Source organism: Erythrolamprus reginae, chromosome 1 (assembly GCF_031021105.1).
Source record: "Erythrolamprus reginae isolate rEryReg1 chromosome 1, rEryReg1.hap1, whole genome shotgun sequence".
NCBI classification, from domain to species: domain Eukaryota; kingdom Metazoa; phylum Chordata; class Lepidosauria; order Squamata; family Dipsadidae; genus Erythrolamprus; species Erythrolamprus reginae.
In genome coordinates, this window is record NC_091950.1 from 51,337,270 (window position 1) to 51,353,466 (window position 16,197).

General features: G+C 38.4%; 1 protein-coding gene across 2 annotated transcripts in view; it reads right to left on the reverse strand.

Annotated features, from left to right (window-relative positions):
* The window catches only part of SLC25A47 (solute carrier family 25 member 47), a 33,305-nt gene extending 17,108 nt beyond the window's left edge, over positions 1–16,197 (reverse strand). Inside the window, exon 1 of one of the 2 annotated variants that reach the window (XM_070752263.1) lies at positions 16,063–16,197. In XM_070752263.1, the coding sequence (XP_070608364.1) occupies positions 16,063–16,090 (28 nt within the window). In that variant the 5' untranslated portion in view covers positions 16,091–16,197. The remainder of the gene's footprint in view (positions 1–16,062) is intronic. The other variant, XM_070752252.1, reaches the window with a different exon arrangement.

Consider the following 16,197-nt stretch of genomic DNA (forward strand, 5'->3'; position numbering starts at 1 on the left):
CAAATTCAAATATTAAAAAAATACAAAAAGATCCCACAATCAAGAATTTCAGTGTAAAATGTTCCTATTCTATTCCCAGTTTTTTCTTGTATGGATTTTGCAATGCTATTTTTCCTTTGGCTGCCATTCCATTGCTTTTATTTATTTATTTTTCCTTCCCCCCCACCCTGCAGTGTTCTATCATTAGATAGTCTCAGCAAAACATTGTCATAAAAATAAAAATAAATGTAAGCTTTTAGATGTGACTCTTGATTTTGCATGTTGATTTTATGTATCCTGTAAATATTTAGTATATGAAGAAATGTTCAATAACCAGGTCTTCTTTCAAAGCATTTCTGCAGCAAATTAATATTCTACACCCCTAATAATGAATGCAGAATGCTCTGCACCCACAACTTTCCTAATTCAATTTCTGAGATTAAAAAATATTGGCCAATGGTCAGGCTGATGAGAGCTAGAGTCCAACAACAACTGAATGGCCACAGAACTTTCTGCTTAGATCTCAAGCAAACTAATTTACTTCTCTATCTTAGGTACATTTTATTTTCCCCAGTTGATACTTAATGTATCATACCTTCTAGCAACTATTGAGCCTACTCTGTTCCTATTGGCTTATTCTGGAGGTGTGTGAAGGTGTTTGTGGTCGATATTCTACTTTGACACACCCAGGAATTTGATGAATCTTGGGAATATTTTTCCCTTGCTAAATACTGTGTTCTTCCTGAGGAGTACCAAGTTTGCTAATAGAAACAGTAATAAAGACCCAAGCATAAACTATAAATGAAAGAAGGCAGAAAAAAAGTAAGGTCCATATTGGTCTTGATTAAAAAATGTTCTTCTGCCAGTAGATATCAATTGACCTTTTCTAGTATGCCCATAATGACAGAAATTAAACTGCTTTTAAACAGTCTCAAGGGATTTCTATACTCCAAATATAGCCACCATCAGACACATCTATGGCTCAAAATAGTCTCTGGGTCTGAAAATTTTGAGCTGTTACTACAACTGGAGAAGAAAAACAAGCAAGTCATTCAAGCCATGAGTGAATGTTCTATTTTCTAATAACAGTTTAACAAGGTGTTTACTATGAAACATACTCTAAAACTGTAGTGGTTGAAGTGTTGGATGTGGACTAGGAAGACTTAGATAAACACAGTGAGGAAAGTCAGGTCAAGAAATCAATATACCATAATCATGGTAGGTTGCTGCTGGTTTGGCCTGGTTCTGCAAACTGGTCATACTGGCAGTGGGAGGGTTCGCCCACCCTCCTGGGATGCTCTGCCCACCCACCTAGGATTCTCCTGCATATGAAGGCCAAGAGTTGGCCTTCTCCAGGTCCCGTCAACTAGACAATGTCAGTTGGCGGGACCTAGGGGAAGAGCCTTCTCTGTGGGGGCCCCAACCCTCTGGAATCAACTCCCCACAGAGAGTCATACTGCCCCCACCCTCCTTGCCTTCTGCAAGAGTCTGAAGACTCATTTATGCCACCAGGCTTGGGGCTATTAGATTCTTGCTATTAGATATTCTAGTTAAGATATTGTGTCTATAAACTGAGGTTTGCTATCATTAAGAATAGACTAGAATAGAACAGAACAGAATAGAATAGAATAGAATAGAATTCTTTATTGTCCAAGTGTGATTGGACACAAAAGGCATTTGTCTACAACTAACCATTGTATTAATCTGTCAGCATGAGCCAATTGCTTAAGATTCCTTGTTTATGAATATGTGGGAACAGAGAGGGGGGAGGGGATCAAATGATAAATATGATTTTGTAATTGTGCAAGTGTTGCGACCTACATACTTGCATCAAACATTGGCCGCATTTGTGTGATGATGTACAAATGTCTTCATTTTTGCAATACTGTGGTTTGCTATAGACCTTACTGTCCATGTTCTTTGTTTTAAACGTCCTTCCAAATGTAATTTTAGAAAGAAATCCAACCCACAAATTTATTTTCACTCTGCCAAAGCTCAGGATTTCCATAATATTCCTTCTTTCCGGAAGTACTTGAGTGATGTTTCTAGTATTTTTCCTAGGCCTCCCTCTTTCAGTTTCTCCATTGAGATAATTGTTTCTATCTGTCAAGCAAGATGCATTCATGGAAATAGCTCAAATCCTCAGCTGTTCCCAGAGCATACGTTTACTATCACTTTCCTTGACTAACTGAAAATGGATGACTTGATACTTGCCTCTCCCAGCTGGCCAACATTTTAGAAATATATGTGATTAGAGGTTTCACAGAAATTGAGTGAGTAGACTGGGAAAGAAGTGGTGGAAGAGGCCAGATGATATTCCTCTTTCTTGTAATCCTTTGGTAATGATGCTTGCAATGTAAGACCATAAAGAGAAACCTGTTTAAAACAGATTGGTGGAGGTGGGGAGAGAGAGTTAGTCTTACAGTCTGCTGCTGCAGCTTTCCTTCAAAGATTTAGAAGAGTATGTGTGGAAGTACAAACCAGTTCAGGAGATTTGTTACCCCAGCAATACACATATCTAATTCTAGCCTATTCACACTTAGGGGGAACATCAAATAATCAAAATGTAACATTTAATGGAGCAGATTAGCCCGCTATTTGAGGATCAAAATAACTGTCCCTCAACCACCTGAAGAAATAGAACAATCTAAAATAACAAACACAGATATTTCATTGTTTTGAAGGAATTCTAACCCGAATTAATAATTACACAAATCAAGCTGTATAGGACAGGTTCTTGCAAGTTCTCTCATTTCCCTAATTATATAATTTCTCCGGGTCCCGTCCACTAAACAATGTCATTTGGTGGGCCCCAGGGGAGGAGCCTTCTCTGTGGCGGCCCCGGCCCTCTGGAATCAACTCCCCCCCAGAGATTAGAATTGCCCCCACCTTTCCTGTCTTTCGTAAACTACTCAAGACTCATTTATACCGCCAGGCATGGGGGAGTTGAGATATTCCTTCCCGCTAGGCCATTACAAGTTATGCATGGTATGTCTGTGTGTATGTTTGGTTTTATAATAAGGGTTTTTAGTTGTTTTATTATTGGATTGTCACATGCTGTTTTTATCATTGTTGTTAGCCACCCCGAGTCTACGGAGAGGGGCAGCATACAAATCCAATAAATTATTAATTAATTAATTTAAAATAAAATAAAATAAAATAAAATAAAATAAAATAAAAATAAAATAAAATAAAATAAAATAAAATAAAATAAAATAAAATAAATAAAATAAAGTAACGTAACGTAACATAACATAACATAACATAAAATAAAATAAAAAATAAGTTTATTTAGTGCAATCTCCATTAACAGTGCTTCTTGTTATTTAGCAAGGATTGGAAATGGTAATATTTCCAGTTCTGAATATCAGAGCTGTTGGCCTGACATTGGTGTACAGCAGCTTTCTTGACCTGGTGCTGTTCTGTCGGATGCTACCTATTGCTAAACAGCAATAGCGTGACACCCGTCGTGATTGGATAAGAATAACTGTTTTGAATGCCAGCCTCTGATTGGTCGAGCAACGGCCGGCGCCAGTTCTAAATAGCTATCAAAGCCGTGCCTTTTCCAACCGACTGCCTATAAATAAGCACCAGTTCCTTTTAGACGTATCTTTTGATTCTAGCTTTTCCACTGTTGTTTTGCTGCTGTTCTGGTTACTGAATAAACAAGTTAACTATAGCAAGTCCAGCCGTGATTTCTGACAACAGGTGCCCTCTAGAACAGTGATGGCAAACCTATGGCACGGGTGCCAAAGATGGCATGCGGAGCCATATCTTCTGGCACGCAAACTATTGGATGCTGAAATAGCCGTTGCCCTAGCTCAGCTCCAATGTGTATGTGTGTGCCAGCCAGCTGATTTTTGGCTCGCACAGAGGCTCTGGGAGGGAGTTTTTGGCTTTCAGAGAGCCTGAAGGGGGAAAGCCTTTGGAGCCTGGGGAAAACACGAGCCTACTGGGCCCACCAGAAGCTGGGAAACAGGCCATTTCCAGCCTCCAGAGGGCCTCCAAGGGCAGGGGGAACTGTTTTTGCCCTCCTCATACATTAAATTATGGCTGTGGGCACACGCACATGCCCACTCTCTTTTGGCACCCAAGGGAAAAAAGGTTCACCATCACTGCTCTAGAAGTTGGGTTAACTTACTGCCATCCATACACAACAAACCCAAAAGCTAAAGTATTTAATCTGTTATATATAGTAACTAAAGAGCATCTGGCTAGGCTGACTGAGAACAAAGCTGTGCTTTCTCTCTGGCCCATCTCTAGTACAGTCACCATTGCCACCACTTCCTGGCTGTAAAAATGAATGCTATCATCGTCTTCTTACTCACAGCACCTTACAAATGTATCCCATGCCTGTAGTTTTCCAGCTTCAGTTCAAAACTCAAGCTTTCCAGTCTTGAGCCATTTTAAGCCTTTCAGAACAAATGTCCCATTCTAGGAGCAGCCCCAGTTTAAATTGGCTGCATGGCCTCCTTTCCAGCATCTAGTAATTGCTCAGAGCAGCCATTTAGCTCAGAGCTGCTAAGCTGTTGCATTCTTGGCATTTTTAAATAATTTGCAGTTGATCCTGCAGTGACCTTTTAAGTCAGTGAATTCTCTTCAAACATAGAAACTTATGCTTTGTGGGGTCCCCAAATTTGGCTGCTTTAAGACTTGTGGACTTCAACTCCCAGAATGCTGGCTGGAGAATTCTGAGAGTTGAAGTCCACAAGTGTTAAAGTTGCCAAGTTGGAAGTCCTCTGCCTTACAAGTCCCAGTGGGCACCCTTTTAGTGTTTGATACTCAGTTGAAACATAGAAACATAGAAGACTGATGGCAGAAAAAGACCTCATGGTCCATCTAGTCTGCCCTTATACTATTTCCTGTATTTTATCTTACAATGGATATATGTTTATCCCAGGCATGTTTAAATGCAGTTACTGTGGATTTACCAACCACGTCTGCTGGAGGGAAGCATCCCCCTTCCCCACTTCCTGCCCACAGTACTGCAACTTTCATTTGGAGTACAATAAAACTGAGACTTCCATGATATTTTCTCAGTATGTACCACATTGATACTTAAAAAACAACAACTATATTTCAAGATAACATTTTCTCTAGGGAAAATGACATTCTGGATATTTTCAAGGGTGAAAGTCTTGAAGCACTGTGGATTTGGATTTTTGAAAGGTTCCCTTTGTTTGACAGTTCTTAGTTCTTACGTAACTGAATGGAAAATTATCTGTGCATTTAAAAGCACTCGAAACTGGAGTTTTTAGTCTTGAAAAGCGATCACTGGTAATGGTGTGGTTTGGAAAATAACAATGGAGTAATTAAGAAACAAATATGAGATAGCACTGTGCTGCAGCAGGCAGAAATGCTAAACACTTTTCTACTTTCAAGACCATAGGATGTGATAGTACTAGTGAGGCCACACTTGGACAGGGGTGGGCTACTGCCCGGACAGGGGGCAATGCAGCGGGGTAGCAAAAATGGAGCTGCACCCCAGAGCACCCAATTTGCACTGAAAGATGTTGAAAGAAAATGCAGGGTGTCCTGCATGAGCCACGCCCATGGTGTGGTAGTAAAAATTTCAGTAGCCCTTCACTGCACTTGGAATATTGCATCCAAGGGTGGTGTCATGTGCATGTGGTGGCATGGAATTATGACTCCCCCCCCCCCCCCGGCAACCCGCCGTTTTGCACGTGAACTGAAAAGGGTTCACCATCACTGGCATAGGGCTTCCAGCTTATAGTAGTGGGTTGGCTATATGTACAGAATTGCACTAGGAGTGGTGTGTATTAACCTGCCTCCTCTTCAGCGGTAGGTTGCTCACGGTTTTGTGAACCTGTAGCGCCGCCAGTGGGAGACTCCACTCACTTGCCCAGAACACTTCTGCAGAAGCATCATGTGCACAAGCACACAGACAAACCGGTAACAAAGGGTTTTAGAACCCACTAGCTATCGTGCAAGCTGCTTACAGTCAAAATAAATAAACAAGTGCAATTGCTCATTATCACATGTTGCATAAGCATTCATTAACTTGGTTTCTTTGTCTTTGCTTTTGTTTCATATTGCCCTGCTGCTACAACACCTTCATACTTTACAGGGGAGGATCTCATGCCTCATATGGGAAATTATGCATGTGTGTTCTGCCCTTGTTTTTCCATGTGGTAGCCTGAATATCAGACATTTTAAGAAATATTTGTTTTATTATGACTAATTTTTTGCATCTCCATTCATTTTATGCCAAACATCTTGCGCGATTGCTTTAAAAAGAAACACTACTGTAGTGTTATGTGTTAGTGTTAGCTCAGTGCTGGAGAAGAGGCCAGTTAATAAACACCCTTCCAATGTAATTCTGGACATGTAGCCAACACATGTATGAGGTGGCTACAATTTCTCCAGTTGGCAAAATATGGTAAAGCTAAGCACTGAAATAAAAATCTGCAGTAAAGATATTCATTCTCTTCTGTGACAATGTGGCCATATTGCTAGGAGCACAGAAAACTTTCTCTTCCACTATCCTATCTGCTCAAGGTATAATTGGATTAAATTGTTTCAAATAGAGAATAGAGCTTTATCTTGCTTGACAAATGTATCTTTTAGCTTCACAAATGTATCTTTTTCTTTTATGTACACTGAGAGCATATGCACCAAGACAAATTCCTTGTGTGTCCACTTGGCCAATAAAGATTTCTATTCTATTCTATCTTCTTGCCAGCATCCAATGATAGAATCCACAAAACTAACTATGCTGGCTTTACAAAGAGTTTACAATAAATGTAGGCTGTTCTAAAATTGGACTTAGACTGCACTGAGAGTGGGTAGGATTGTTCTCATATCTGAGGTTTAAGACTGATCTTGCTTCAACTGCTTTGTAAAATGTTATATAAAGGCCAGACTGTTGATTTGCATTGCAAGTATGTTTCCACGTTCATTTGCATTACAAATATCTTTCCACATTCTGTAATTAATTAAATTTGCTATGGCAATCCTAAAGGCAATGGAATATTGCCAATGCAAATATTCTAATGCAGTGGTTCACAACCTTCCTAATGCCGTTAACCTTTAATACAGTTCCTCATGTTGCGGTGATCCCTCACCATAAAATAATAAAATTATTAGGAAACTCAGGGGTGGGTTCTAACTTATCACGTTGCCCGTTTGCTTCCTCCTACACAGCGCAGTATTGAATTGTTCTTTTAAAACTGCAGAAAAAAGAAAAGCTGAAAGCAAAATGGCAATACATGCACAGTGTCGGAAATTCGGCTTCTGCGCATGCTCAGAAGTTCCCATGGTACAGATTTTTGATTTGTTTTACAGCAGTCTATTTGCATGTGGGTGGACCCGCATGGAGACAGATAGAGGAGCAGTATCTCCAGCGGTGGGTTATGAGCCAGAACACAAACTTGCACTCGCCAGTGCAGCTCATAAGGGTTTTTTACTTCCACACATGCTGAAACACAGGCACACCTGCGGCTCCATGCATGGTTTTGCTTCCTCCACAGATGCAGCAGCAAAATCGCGCTGGTCTTGCAAGAACTTATAAGCCGCGGCGGTGAGCGCAATTTACCGTTCCGGCTCGTAGCCCACTGCTGAGTATCTCAGTTCCTAAGACCATCGTAAACAATTGATTTATATACCCAATCCCATGGGACTCAGGGTGGCTTAAAACAATGAAGTAATACAATAGTGCATTAGAAGTCAAATATAACAATAGAAACAATAAAACCCCAGTTTACTAATCAATAAAGCCCCCTGCATTCCACTATACCAGTGATTTTCAACCTTTTTTGAGCCGCGGCACATTTTTTACATTTACAAAACCCTGGGGCACATTGAGCGGGGGGGGGGCGGCTAAAAAAAGTTTGGACAAAAAAATTCTCTCTTCCTCCCCTTCGCTCTATTTCTTTCTCCCTCCCTCTTTCTCTCCCTTCCTTCCTCTTTCTTTCTCTCTCTCTCCATCCCTCTTTCTTTCTCTTCCTTCCTCTCTTTTTTGCTCTCTTTCTCTCTCCCTCCCTACGTCCCTCTGTCTTTCTCTCTCCTTCCCTCCCTCCCTCTCTCTCTCTCTTGCTTTCTTTCTCTAGTTCTTTTTCTCTCTCTCTCGCTCTTTCTCTTGCTTTCTCTCTTTCTCTCTCTCTTGCTTTCTTTCTCTCTTTCTTTCTCTCTCTCTTGCTTTCTTTCTCTCTGAGCTTCGCGGCACACCTGACCATATCTCACGGCACACTAGTTGAAAAACACTGCACTATACAATCGTACGCACATACATACATACATACCAAACAAACATTGCTTTTTTCTAATGGTCTTAGGCGACCCCTGTTAAAGGGTCATTCGACCCCCCCAAAGGGGTCGCCACCCACAGGTTGAAAACTAATCAAAGACAAATGTAGCTTCAATATACAGTACATGTCTTTTGCCACTTTATAAGGTGAAGGAAAAATGTTATGAAATTCTGTGACTAAAAAGGCTAAGTCTAAAGTTTATGAATCCTGCTTAGCATGGTTTCTCTATATTTAGACAAGTATATGTCTTGTCTCACATTCTGGACATAAAGCGTTTCAACTCCTACCCTCAAAACGTCGCTACAGAGCATTGCACACCAAGACAACTAGACACAAAAACAGTTTTTCCCGAACGCCATCACTCTACTAAACAAATAATTCCCTCAACACTGTCAGACATTTACTAAATCTGCACTTTTATTTTACTAGTTTTTCTCATCATTCCTATCATCCTTTTCCTCCCACTTAGGACTATATGACTGTAACTTGTTATTGTATCCTAAGATTTTTATTAATATTGATTGTTTCTTCATTGCTTATTTGACCCCTATGACAATCATTAAGTGTTGTACCACACGATTCTTAACAAATGTATCTTTTTATTTTATGTACGCTGAGAGCATATGCACCAGGACAAATTCCTTGTCTGTCCAATCACACTTGGCCAATAAAATTCTATTCTATTCTATTCATATTTTAGTAAGTTAAAAAGGTACCTGCGGTCTATAGATAAGTTACAAATAGGGTAGACAATGTAATGTGGTTTAGAACGTTATTGTAAATAAAGGTGGGATAAATATGTAATAAATAAATAAATGCCATATTTAGCCAAAAGAATTGAGAGAACTTCTGAACTGGGAAAGATAAAGGGCTTTTCTCTTTTAGGGAAACACTCTGCTAAGTTTAAATTGACAAATAGACTTTTGTCTCCTGATGTGTATCCAGAATTGGTTTTTCTATGTGGTTTTGTAAAACATTTTATAGAAAAAATTATTTGCGTTTTAGTTAGTTAGTTACAGGGGTAGGTTCCTTCCAGTTCGGACCAGTTCGTCCAAACTGGTAGTGATCCACTGGTGATGTCACAATGATGTGACTAACCCAATTCAGTCAGTGCTGGTCGTGGACGCTACCATCTTTTATTTTAATTTATTTTTTCTTCTGAGCATGCGCACAAGCGGAGTTCCAGCACTGTGCATGTGGTCGCCATCTTGTTTTCAGATTATTATGTTTATTTTATTTTTATTTTTTGGCACTGCGCATGCATGTGTGTGCAAAGCATGTGCACACACATGCGGCATGCAAAGCAAATGCATGTCCACACAGCACGCCGACATGGTGTGGTCACACAGTGTGGAAGGAAGTGAACCGGCGCAAGGTAAGTAGGAACCAATCCCTGGTTAGTTAGTTTAGTTAGTTTAGTTAGTTTAGTTAGTTTAGTTAGTTTAGTTAGTTTAGTTAGTTTAGTTAGTTTAGTTAGTTTAGTTAGTTTAGTTAGTTTAGTTAGTTTAGTTAGTTTAGTTAGTTAGCTTTTTAATCCCACTGTTATTTTTATAAATAACTCATGGCAGCAAACATACTCCCAGTAAGATGGGTTGGCCTAAGTGAGAGCAATTGGCCCAAAGTCACCCAGCCAGCTCTCATGAATAAGGTGGACCCAGAACTTAGAATCTTTCATTTTCTAGCCTGATGCCTTAACCACTAGATCAAACTGACATGCCCTACCATATTTTTCAGACTTTATGATGCACCGGAGTGTAAGACATACCTTATATCTTATATGGGGTGGGAAATAGGGAGGAAAAACTACCTACCAGGTATTGACCTGGCTAGCGTCCTTAGTCTGTTCAGCGTCAGCACATTATCCCATCCCCTGGTTAGGGCTGAACCTTTTTCAGAAGGAGTAGGGATAAAAACAAGCCTGCAAAGACTTAACCCTGCTGTTCTGTTTAAGAAAAATAACAAATCTTCTGTTCGGGTCACATACGACCCGGACCGAAAACTCTTCATTTGCAGTGCTTATGTTTGGTCTTTTTGAAAGCTTTTTTCACTTGGAAAGTAGTCTGAACATTTCTGCACACAATGATATGAAAATTGAAATGAAAAAAGTAAATCTTATTGGTTTATTTTGCGGATATAATGCATGCCCCCCCTGTTTTTGTGAAATTTTTTTCAATTTATGGATAGTTTTGCTTGCAAAATGCATTCTATTTTACTAAAGTTGCTATGGGATTGGTAGCTTGAACATTTCTGAACATAATGATATGAAAATTGAACTGGAAAAATTGATGCATATTGGTTTATTTTGTTGATGAAATGCACGCCCCCCCGTTTTTTTTAAATAGTCTTCACTTTATGGATAGTTTTGCTAGCAAAATACATTCTATTTTACTAAAGTTGGTGTGGGATTGGTAGCTTGAACATTTCTGAACATAATGATATGAAAATTGAACTGGAAAAATTGATGCATATTGGTTTATTTTGCACATAAAGTATGCCTCAATTATTTCAATTTATATAAAAATTATGCTGTTAATTTCAAACTTACATACTTTTTTTTAGTAAAATGGATTTGTTTCATAAAATTAGTTCTCTGGCTACAATGTGGTTGATTTTCAAAAGGATATTCCAAATATTTCTAGACAAATATGTATAAACAGTGACAATAATGGCACACAGCAAGGCCGAGGGGGGGGTGGCCCTTTTGTGGCAAAAATAAACCAATAAGAACCATTTTTTTCAGTTCATTTATATTTTTCTTATATTCAGAAATGTTCAATTTAGTATATCAAACCTCTTGGGGGAAAATTCCTTAGGGATTTGTAGCCTTAAAAAATAGAAATTGACACGAAATTAAAAAAGGATGGGGGGAGGGGCTTTTTGATCAAAATAAAAATATAAGTCTCAATTTTTCCAGTTCAATTTTCATATCATTATGTTCATAAATGTTCAAACTAGTTTTCCAGTTGAAAAAGTTTTCAAAAAGATCAAATTCAAGTACCTAAAAAAATTATTTTTGGTCCGGTCACATACGAACAGAAACAGATTCAAAGTTATGATTTTTTTTTGCCCAGAAAACAATTAGCCACCACCCCAAAAATATTTTTTGATGATCAGCATTGTTAAATTGAGTAAATGAATGCCTAAGATTTTAAAGAATATTTCGGATTTGGAGCATAAAAAAATAAAAAGTGAAAATGGTTGCAAGCAGCCAAGGGGGGGGGGGAGGCCTTATTTCTGATGTTAAAAAACCAATAAGAATCATTTTTTTCAGTTCCTTTATATTTTTCTTATATTCAGAAATGTTCAAGCTACCAATCTCACACCAACTTTAGTAAAATAGAATGCATTTTGCAAGCAAAACTATCCATAAATTGAAAAAAATTTCACAAAAACGGGGGGGGCGTGCATTATATCCGCAAAATAAACCAATAAGATTTACTTTTTTCATTTCAATTTTCATATCATTGTGTGCAGAAATGTTCAGACTACTTTCCAAGTGAAAAAAGCTTTCAAAAAGACCAAACATAAGCACTTCAAATGAAGAGTTTTCGGTCCGGGTCGTATGTGACCCGAACATAAGATTTGTAACTTTTTTTGCCCAGCAAAAACTAAGCCCCCCACCCCCCCAAAAAAATTCTCATAGAGAGAACCCCTGAAATGATAAATAGTCATGAAATTTCAAGTTTCAGATATGCAGGGAAAAATTTTTACAGGGACTCAAACTTGGCTTCGGGTCACATACGACCCGAACAGAACAGCAGGGTTTTAAGGCAGGAAAAACTGCTTTGAAGGGACTAGGAATAAAAATAAATGCTGCAAGCCAGGAAGATCATTAGCATGGTGTTGGGCCTGAAAAAGCCCTTTTCAGAGGGAGTAGGAATGAAAACAAAGCTGCAAAGACTTAGGGCTGGAAATAACCTTCTTCAGAGGGAGCAGGAAGCTGGGAAGATCATTAGCACCTACTTAGGGCTGGAAGAAAAAAGCTTTGAAAAAGCTACATTTGGAGTGTAAGATGTACCCAAATTTTCAGCCTCTTTTAAGGAAGAAGAAGGTGCATGTTATACTCCAAAACATATGATATATCGAATATTCCCTCTTTATTTCTTGGGTCAATATCAATTCAACATATATTTTCTTCATTTTACTAAAAAAAGAAGTTAAAATGGAAAAGGAGATACTTCTTATCTGTCCTAGAATAATCCAAATGAGTCTTTGACATCTAGCATCCCTTATGATGGAACAGAATTCTAGGATATATTGGCAACAATTTTTGAATTCAGTAGGATTGATCTCTCTTGACTGTAAATCAAAATATAAATATTCAGCTTTGCAAAAAAAAGATATCATCTTGACTTAGCCTTATTAAGTAGAAATAAAGAAAGTGAACATACAAAGTTCAACCATGGGTTTTGCTTGGCCTAGTTTTGTATTAATAACAGGGAGCATAGAATTTTTTCCCCTAAAGTTCACTCTTCACTCTTTCACACTTAACAGATTCTTCTTATCTGCTGAATCATGCAGTCCCAGGAACACTGAACCATGGCATTCTCTAAACATCATTAATCAGTACTAAATAGGTAATGTCTCAAAGAAAGCCAAAAGAGTGGAGCAAAGGCTAAAAACTAGCTGCTAGAATATTGAATAGACTGGTCAAGAATATTTCTACTTTTATAGAATTGGTAAATTTCTTCATTTATATACATGCCACCCTTTCCAGAAACCACAGCATCAGATGCATTTTTTTCCAATAACTTCTTTACACATTATAATGGTTAAACATTAGAACTAATTAAGTCCAGCCTGATTTTATTTTATTTCTTTATTTATTATGTCAAAAACGTGTACAAGATAGCAGGTATTGGTATAAACATAAACATAAGCAAAGTAGATACAGGTAAATTAGGACATTAGGACAATAAGACAGGGATGACACGCACAATGGTGCGCTTATGCATGCCCCTTACAAACCTCTTAAATATGGGGTGAGGTCAATTGTAGACAGTCTAAGGTTAAAGTTTTTTGGTGTTTGGGGAAGAAACCAGAGTCAGGCAGTGCATTCCAGGCATTTATCACTCTATTGCTGAAATCATATTTTCTGCAATCAAGTTTGGAGTGGTTTAGATTGAGTTTGAATCTATGGTGTGCTTCTGTATTGTTGCAGTTGAAACTGAAGCATTCATTGAAAGGTAGGACATTGTGGCAGAAGATTTTATAAACCACATTTAGGTCAGATCGAAGATGACATAGCTCTAAGCTATCCAAACTCAAAATTTCAAGTCTGGTGGAATAAGGTATTCTGTAGCGAGTAGAGGAGTGGAATATTGTAAAATATTTCTGGACTCTCTCAATTGTATTAATGTCCAAAATGCAGTATGGGTTCCATACCAGTGAGCTGTATTCGAGAATTAGTCTAGCAAATGTTTTCTATGCTCTGGTTATCAGTATAATATTGCCAGAGAAGAAGCTACGCAAGATTAAATTAACAATTCTTAGTGCCTTTTTGGCAATGTTGTTACAGTGGGCTCTGGCACTTAGGTGATTAGATATGAGTACGCCAAGGTCCTTGACAGAGTTATAGTCATCTGCAAGGTTGTTATCCTCCAAGCATGTATTTTGTGTTCTGATTCTTTTTGCCAATGTGTAAGACAGAACATTTGTTGATTGAGATTTGAAGTTGCCAGTTGTCTGACCATTCTGATACATGGTCAAGGTCTTTTTGAAGGGCAGCAGTGTTATCAGTGATGTTGTAAAGTTTAACATTGTGAGTAAAGAGAATGCAGTTGCTTTTAATATGATCACAAAGGTCATTTATGTAAAGAATAAATAGTGCTGGTCCTAGAACGCTGCCTTGAGGGATACCACTATTGACAGAAGCAAGATTTGGGTACTCCCTATTTTAGCTACTTGTCTGTTTGACAGAAACACAGTTATCCACTCATGAAGGGGACCAGAGATGCCATAAGATTTTTGTTTCTGAAGTAGCTTGTCGTGCACTACTGAATCAAAGCTTTACAAAAGTCTATATAAATTGCATCTTGAGTGAGTTGTGTAGTCCATATATTTTTTCAGTGTAGAAGTTGCATAATGTGCATAAGAAATATTAAGTATAATTCTAGGGGCATGATATTTGGGGGCATGAATGTACATGTATGCAAAAAGTAGTTGAGAACCCAAAAGGTTTACAAGATTTTTTAGCTAAATCATATTATTTACAACCACTGATTTGAAATTTTAATGTATGGAAGAGTAAGGTGACAATGATTGTGAGGAAAAATGAAGTAAATGACTGCAAGTTATACATAAATAGTTTAAAAAAACAGAACAGTAAAATGATACGGGGCATCTCCAGTGACACTGGTTTCACAATGGCAGGTGTGCCTGCTGTTAAAATCTTGTTTTCTTTTGTTTTAATGCACCTTGCATGCATTTTCCCCAGGCTCTTTATATTTTATGTTTGGTATGTATGTGTTGTCTTGTTTTAATATGATAGGGTTTTATATATTTCTTTTTAATATTAGATTTGTTTCACTATAATATTGTTTTTATCATTGTTGTGAGCCACCCCGAGTCTTCAGAGAGGGGCGGCATACAAATCTAATAAATTATTATCATTATCATTACCATTACTCACAAATAAAAAGAGCCGGGTTTGGATTATTCAGTTGCAACCACTATTTTAAAGCTAGTGAGTACAGTATGGGGAAATACTTGGAAGAAATTTTAAAATATGCAAACATTATTAGAAAGATGGTGGAAACTATGTGACTTATTGAGAGGAATGAATATTTGTCTAAAGAAATGAAGGTGGCTATATTTAAGTGCATGCTATAGCTCAGTGATGGCGAGCCTTTTTTTCCTTGGGTACCGAAAGAACTTGGGTACACACTACCGTGCATGCGTGAGTTCCCATACCCATAATTCAATGCCTGGGGAGGGTGAAAACAGCTTCCCCCACCCCCTGGAGGCCCTCTGGAGGCTGGAAACAACCTGTTTCCCAATTTCTGATAGGCTCATGTTTCACCCTCTCCAGGCTCCAAAGGCTTCCCTAGAGTGGGGAGAGTAAAAATGCCCTCCCCCATTCCCCCCAGAGGCTCTCTGGAAGTCAAAAACACCCCCCAGAGCCCTGTGCAAGCTAAAAATCAGCTGGCCAGCATACAGTGCACGTTGGAGCCGAGCTAGGGCAACAGCTCGTGTGCCAACAGATACGTCTCCGTGTGCCACCTGTGACACCCATGCCATAGGTTCGCCATCACATGCTGTAGCCTATTTTGTTAGATAGAAGTAGATTTGAGTATATTAAAAGAAAGAAACATATAATGGAGCACAAGGAGAATAGGTTGTTTAATAATGATGGAAGGGAAGGTAGGTTTTGAATTATTAAGGATAAAATGAAAAAATTAGCAAACACTACAAAAGAAATATCTTGGAGTATGTTGCTCAATTCAATAAGGATTGAATTGTGAATTAAATACTGTATATTTAAAAGAGTAACTGGGCTTAGGGGGGAAACAAAGAAAATAAACATCAGATGGAATTGATCAGATTCTCAAAAAGAAAAGTGAAAATCTAAAACAAAGAGCAATGTCTGAAGTAGTGTATGATTGTGTTGGAAACAATGATAGTCTATAAGGCTAGAAAGGAAATATATGAGCACTAATCCCAAATCTGCTGCTATCCTCAGCTAACTTCTTGCCTGATTAAGTTCTCACTCCTGGATGTCCCAAAACTCTTTAATTCTAGTCCTGGCATATGCCCGTGATATCAAAGAAATAACATTTGTCTCTCTTCATCAAAATACCATCATATTATTTGTTACCTCCAATAGCTCCAGCAACAAAGTCCATCTGCACCCAAGTCAGCTGTGTTTGCTCATCCAGGAAAAAATGTTTGAAGAAGAATCTGTTTTTCTGGGAAGGAGAACTCTGGAGAGAGTTCTTGAACAATAGGTGCT